The sequence below is a fragment of the Echinops telfairi genome, unplaced genomic scaffold (assembly GCF_000313985.2).
Source record: "Echinops telfairi isolate 266 unplaced genomic scaffold, ASM31398v2 ScPeMD7_36;HRSCAF=134, whole genome shotgun sequence".
Classification (NCBI taxonomy): domain Eukaryota; kingdom Metazoa; phylum Chordata; class Mammalia; order Afrosoricida; family Tenrecidae; genus Echinops; species Echinops telfairi.
Window position 1 is genome coordinate 3,126,582 of NW_022103934.1, and position 6,578 is coordinate 3,133,159.

Sequence of the window (6,578 nt, forward strand, 5' to 3'; positions counted from 1 at the left end):
GAGCGCCTGGCCACCTCTGAGCGCGGCGTCCGCGCCAGGGCTGGTCCCCGAGCCGACAGCCCCGAGGGCTCGGGGGCCAGGAGCCGCGAGAGTACGCCCCAGCTTCCCGACGGGGTACCCCAGTCTCGGGAGAAGGGCAGGAGGGTCGTGCCCGAGACCCAGGAGGCTGGCGTGAAGGCGATACCCGAGACCCGGGAGGCCAGCGTGGAGGCGGCACCGTTGACCCGGGAGGCCAGCGTGGAGGCGGTCCCCGAGACCGTCGAGGTGGATGCGTGGGTGACGGAAGAGCTGCTTGGGCTGCCCGAGGCCGCGGCGCGCGAGCTGGAGCTGCTGCGCGACGGCCTGGAGCACCAGCGCGGGGTGAGCGAGCTGCTGCGGAGCCGCCTGCGTGAACTGGAGGAGGCCCGCGAGGCCGCGGAGGCGGCGGCGGCAGTGACAAGGGCCCAGTCGTTCGAGGCCAGCACCCAAACCCCTTGGGCCTGCGCAGACAAGGCCACGCAGACTGCGCCTGCCACGGACGCCCCTTGCCTGACGCCAGAGAAGCCGTCTCACTCTGCTGAGGGGCCCCCGGCTGTGGCCCCCGCTGGTGAGCCCCTATCCGTCCCTGCGCCTTGGCCCGCCCAGAGGGGCGCCGGGTCTGGATTCAGTGTCTCCTTCTGCCCCCGCCAGGAACTCTCAAATCCATCATGAAGAAAAGAGACGGCGCACCCGGCGCCCAGTCCAGCCCCGCCCCCAAGAGCCTGCAGTTTGTCGGGGTCCTCAACGGAGAGTGAGCATCTCCCCACTCCCTGTGGCCGCAGCTGGGGGACCGAGGTCGGGGTGCGAATCTGCGCGCTGCTCCCGCCCGCAGCATGGTCCTGGCAAGCCTCCGTTTCTTCACCTGTAAAACGGGGACGACCACCCTCGCCCGGCAGGCCTCCACCACGAGCGCCCAGCTCAGGTTCAGCAGACGCCCCCCACCTTGTTCTCAGGTACGAGAGCTCCTCCAGCGAGGACGCCAGCGACAACGACAGCGAGGATGGCGCTGCCGAGCCCCCACAGAGCAGCTCCTCGGCCTCCGGGGACGACAGCGGGGGATCCGATTCGGGGTTGCCTGGCCCCGCCAGCGCCGAGGATGCCGGAGACTCCGAGGCGGAGCGGGAGACTGAGCAGAAACCGGGGGTAGAGGAAAGGTGAGCCCCCCGCCCCCAGCCCCGGGCCCTGCGCTCCCCAGCGTCTTCTGAGCATCCCCCGCCCCCCTCCGCAGGTGCGAGCTGAGCCCGCGCTTGAGGGAGGCGTGCACGGCTCTGCACCAGCAGCTGAGCCGGCCCCGCGGCGTGGCCCGCGATGGCGTGAGTGCAGGGCAGGGGTGCCCCCCTAGAGACTCTCCCAAGCCCTGGGAAATCACATGCCCGGACTCCTCTCGGTTGGGACCGCCAGCAACCAACTCAGGCCCTCCAAAGGGGGCCGTGTCCACTGTCCGTGGAGCCTCAAGGACAGTGATCATCGGCCTTGCCCAAGTTCTCCCGCAAGAACCCTGCCCCTAGGGCCCAGAGCCGCCCCTTTTCCCGGAGTGGGTGTGGTCTCCCTTGAACTTCCCTCGCCCCCTCCCAAACAAACTGACTAAAGAGGCCTCCTTCAGCCGCGGTCCGAGGGCATCCCGGACCTTGCCTCAGATTCCTGGACCCTGGTAACCCACTTTCCCGCATTCTTGCAGGGCGCAGCGCGCCTGGTGTCCCAAGAGTGGTTTCGGGTTTCTAGCCAGCGGCGCTCTCGCGCGGCGCCTGTGGCAGCAGTGCTGGGCGCGGTGTCGCTCGTGGGGCCGGAGCTGCTGGCGCACGTGGTGAACCTGGCAGACGGCAACGGGAACACGGCCCTGCACTACAGCGTGTCCCACGGGAACTTAGCCATCGCCAGCCTGCTGCTGGACACGGGTCAGCGCCAGGGGGAAGGGAGAGCCATGCAGTGGGGAAGCAGGGGGCGATGAGGACGAGGGGGAGGACCTGGGCAGGCCCTACCTGAGAGAACTTGGAGAAAGGCATAGATGGGAGTAGACCCTGACACTGGGGGACCTGCTGTCACTCTCCCGGAGTTACAGGATTCAATGGACTGGATCAATCACCAGGGGCCCGGCCTTTTGGACTCACCATCCCCACCCGTTCTGTCTTGCCTCCTTTGCTGGGCTGGCAGCCCTGAATCTCTAACCACAGAGCTCTCAGCCACAACTTCCTGCCACCTACCTGTTCTCCAGCCTCCAGGGGAGGTACACCAAGGTCTGGGCTTGGTTCCCTGGGGCCGGCTGCACACACACCGCCCACCCACTCCCACCCCCCAATACACTGGCTCCACCGGATGCATTTCTATCACCTCCTCCTGCTGGTCCACCCCTCCAACCTCCCCCACCCCTACGCATTACACATGCCCAGGTGTCCAGAGTTCCACTGACTTACTGCAAGCCTGCCTGCCTGCCAGGTCCCAGATGCAGCCACATCACCCCTGCAGGGCACAGGGGGTGGGCAGATGGCTGTCCTCCAGGATCCCCCACCGGGGACCCTCTCACAGGTCCAGACCCCCTCTCCCCCCAGTCGAGGTCTTGGTGAACTGGAGAAGGGCACTTCTCTAGGTTGGTCGGGGAGCCAGGGTCAATGAACGAACTCGGGAGCCATCTTCTGGGTAACCCCTACCATCCAGGGGGGCTGGGGCTCCAGCAGTGGCTGGACCAGGACAATTGATCCCCAAGCTCCTTCCGCCCGTTGCCATTTGCAACCCAGTGAGTCAAACTCATTCGAGCATTGTGGTTTTGTACCTTGGGCTCCTTGAATCCCCATTATCTCCTGCACTTGCACCTGCCCGCCACTGCAAGCTGCCCCCCCCCCTCCCTGCCCTGGGCCCCCTTGGTCATCACCAGCCATCCCTCTGCCCTACCTGCTCACAATGTCAGCCTGCCTCTCCCTCTCCCAAGGCCTGGCCCTGTCCTTCTGACTCACCTGTGCTTCGAGACCTTTCCTTTTCTATCTCCTCCGTTGGAGCCTTTTGTCCTGAATGAGCCCTCCACCCCCCACCCCACTAGCTGGCTGCCCTCTCAGATCTCATCTCCTTAGCTCCTCCCAACCAGTCCCACTCCTGGACCTTTGTCCCACTTATACTTGGCCCTGGTGTCACCTGTTCCCCCACTGTACTCCGTTTTCCAGGACCCATCTTTTCTCCTTTTCCACCCCACCCACCTCTAGCTACGCCCCAGTGTCCTTGCCTCCTCTGCTCATGGTTCTCTGGTGTATGTTCACCATCAAAGCCACCCCAGGCCCCTCTCACCTCACCCTGCCTGCTTCCCAGGAGACCCTGAGTGCATGGGTGTGAGGGCAGGTAGGTAACTGTCATGTCAAAACATGACATCCTTTCAAATAGGGAGAAAAGCCAGAATAGTACAGAGACACAATCCAGACAAAGGCATCCTTGAGCCAAGCAAGGGCTGGAGGGGCTGCTGGGACAGGGCGTGAGATGCATCTGACTCCACTCTGGTTATGTCTCTATGCCCCTACCCCATCCCGACACTGCCACTGAAGCCATGGATGCTTGGGGAAACAAGGACCATACAATGGGGGTGGCAGGGGGATACCACACTTCCTCTCATTTAGAATTGTTTTTGATATTGTCTTAACCCTCATACTCAGTCCTCCAGCCCCTTTCCTATTTCCTCCCTCCAGCCCTCCTCTCAGTGCTTTACTTCTGGAGTGGTGGTGGGGAGACTTTCTAACAACCCTCCAGTGAGGTGCTGGAGAGGGGTGGGCAGTGGCCTGGGTCCCAGGAGCCATGGGGAGGTTTTAAGAAGGTAGGTGAGAGGCCAGACTTCATCCAAGCAGCTGCTGTGGCTTAAGTGGATGCTGGGGACCAGGTGACTGGCTGGCTCTGAGCTCTGGGAGAACCACCATGGTGGCTAGGAGTTGAATCAGTTCAGTTCTCAGCGTCTCCACGAGTCTAGGGAACTGTGCCTTGCCTCAAAGGCCTGTCCTTCAAGGTGCCTCTGGAAGCGGGTTTGAATTGCTAAGCTTTCAGCTAGCTAGTCTGGTGATGGCCACATAAGACCCTTTCAGTCAATATTTGAGTGCCAACTACATGTCCTCTTGAGCTGTTGGTGTGGCGGTTAAGCATTCAGCGGCTAACCAAGTCAGAGTGAACCAGCTGTCCTAAAGAACCAGCACCCATTGTAGCAGCTTTGAGAACCACGAGGAGTTGAAATCGATGCCACAGTAGGTTTATGGCTGTCTTTGGCATACTACATGCCAGGTGCTGTTCTCATCGGGGAGACAACCCAAACGCGACTGCCGCTGAGCTGATGCAGACTCCATCGGACTGGGTAGAACTTCTAGGACTGTTGACTGTGTATGGGAGTAGGAAGCTCTCTCCTCCCTCACAGTGGCTGGTGGTTTTGAACTTGTGGATCACTGCCCAGCTTGCAGCCACACCACCAGGGCTCCTATATAGGGGAGTTAGCAGGGAACAAGACCCAGTTGAGTGAGATGGTGCCAGGAGACGTTAGGCAGGGGAGAGGGACAGACCTTGGAAAGGGTAGGCAGTTTGGGGAGGAGGTTCCACTCAGGTTAGATTTGACCAGGCCCTGAAGGTTGAGTGTGAGGTCATAGCAGTGGCCAGTGACATAAAGCAGGCTACTTGAACAGAAATACATAAGGTAGAACAAGAGGCATTTCCTCCCAGGCTGGGAAACAAGGAGCCTGAATTCCAGCTACCACTCTTGAGGGGAAGGTGCTCCCAGTCAGTTTCTGTGGCCTTGGCATCTATTCCTTCTCCATCTGTGCTTGCTTCCCACCAAGATTCATTTTGGGATCACGTCCCTAGGATTAAGATAACTGCCACTCAGACATCACAAAGAAAACCCAACTGTGTCGGAGACACACAATTCAATCCGATACCGACCCTGGCTGTGAACCCTCAGGTGCTGGGCCAGGTAGGGCTAGGGTGCTGCTGACAGGCCTCTTTCTCTCCCAGGGGTTTGTGAGGTGGACCGTCAGAATAGAGCAGGCTACTCAGCGCCCATGCTGGCTGCACTCACCGCTGTGGGGCGGGACGAGGAAGACATGGCTGTGGTGCAGAGACTCTTCCACATGGGTGATGTCAATGCCAAGGCCAGCCAGGTGAGTAAATGATGCTCCCCAACTCCGAGCCCTTGGGCTGTCACTCCACCAAGGAGGCTGACCCCAGCATCCCAATCTCAGACAAGGCAGACAGCCCTCATGCTGGCGATCAGTCATGGCCACCAGGACATGGTGGCGGCCCTGCTGGCATGTGGGGCTGACGTGAACGCGCAGGATGCTGATGGGGCCACAGCACTGATGTGTGCCTGTGAATATGGGCGCCTGGACACTGTGCGGCTGCTGCTGGACCAGCCAGGCTGTGACCCAGCCATCCTGGACCATGTAAGCCTCCCCTGGGGCTGGGGTGTAAGGGGATGGAGGTGCTGTTGCATAGGGTGTTGACTGTTCCTCATGACCCCAGGAGGGCACCAGCGCCCTGGCCATTGCCCTGGAAGCAGAGCAGCAAGAGGTGGCTGCATTGTTGCATGCCCACCTGAGTGCAGCCCAGCCTGGGGCCCCGGTGAGTGCCTCCCCCAAGGGCAGGGAGCTGATAGATGCAGACCTAGGCCAGGCCTAGGCATGGGAAGGCTCCGCACATCTTCCTTCCCTTGTCCCCAAACTTGCTGCCACTCACTCCCAGCAGGGCTGCCTCCCCGCACATTTCCAAGGCTGTAAATCTTTACAGGACTAGACAGCTTCGGTTCTCTCCCCCTCACCTACCAGCTGCTGTCAGTTCTGGCTCCATCAAAGCACAGCTGTGCTCCAAAGGTTTCAATGGTTGCTTGCTCACATGCCGAATGCCAGGCCTTCTCCCAAGGTGCCTCTGAGCAGATCCTTTTGGTTCAACTGTTTTTGTCATCTGCAGTGGCCATAGGCAGGTGTGCAAGGAGGGTTGGGGGTCTCCATGCAGCCAGGAAGTTCAGGATTAGGAGCAGAGCAACATACCTTGTCCCGTTAGGCTAAAGGGAGGGGGCAAAGCTTCCACTAGCCCAACCATCCCTGCTTCTCCCCTCTCCAGCCATCCTCCGACCCCCTTCCGGCCACTGCTGAAGCAGGATGCAAGGGCAGCAGTGAGGACCTCCAGGCTCCGTAAGGCACCTGGCACCTTAATCCAGATGTTGGCGGTGGCCCCATGGGCTCCTGAAGAGTGGGCCCTTTGTAAGGGGTCCTAGTTCTACCCCCCACCTCTTTAATAAAAGCTTCCTACTAAAAACCTGTGTCCTGTTTGGAGGCAGAGCCCTCCAGGTGCTTCCTCGTAAATCAGGTCATGATCAATGCCACTCACGTGTACACATATGCACGTCGCTAGTGACTATCTGCTCACTCAGGGTGGCCCCACTGTTGTACAACAAAACGAAAGGTCCCCGGTGTGGTTCCCATCACCATAGCAATTACAATACAATAATGACAAGGCCCCAGGTCCTGGGAAATGTATGGTCTTCAAAAAAGTTCACAAACGTTTTCACGTGCTAATTAAAGAGTCAACGCTGTGGTAACCCGTCCCCAGGT

General features: G+C 60.3%; 1 protein-coding gene across 1 annotated transcript in view; it reads left to right on the forward strand.

Moving 5' to 3' along the window:
• The window catches only part of KANK3 (KN motif and ankyrin repeat domains 3), a 10,761-nt gene extending 4,485 nt beyond the window's left edge, over positions 1 to 6,276 (forward strand). The window contains exons 4-12 of the mRNA XM_045290302.1: positions 4 to 586; positions 670 to 769; positions 972 to 1,172; positions 1,247 to 1,331; positions 1,697 to 1,913; positions 4,984 to 5,129; positions 5,211 to 5,411; positions 5,491 to 5,589; positions 6,088 to 6,276. Of these exons, the coding sequence (XP_045146237.1) occupies positions 4 to 586; positions 670 to 769; positions 972 to 1,172; positions 1,247 to 1,331; positions 1,697 to 1,913; positions 4,984 to 5,129; positions 5,211 to 5,411; positions 5,491 to 5,589; positions 6,088 to 6,162 (1,707 nt within the window). The 3' untranslated portion in view covers positions 6,163 to 6,276. The remainder of the gene's footprint in view (positions 1 to 3; positions 587 to 669; positions 770 to 971; positions 1,173 to 1,246; positions 1,332 to 1,696; positions 1,914 to 4,983; positions 5,130 to 5,210; positions 5,412 to 5,490; positions 5,590 to 6,087) is intronic.
• The last annotated feature ends 302 nt before the right edge of the window (positions 6,277 to 6,578 follow it).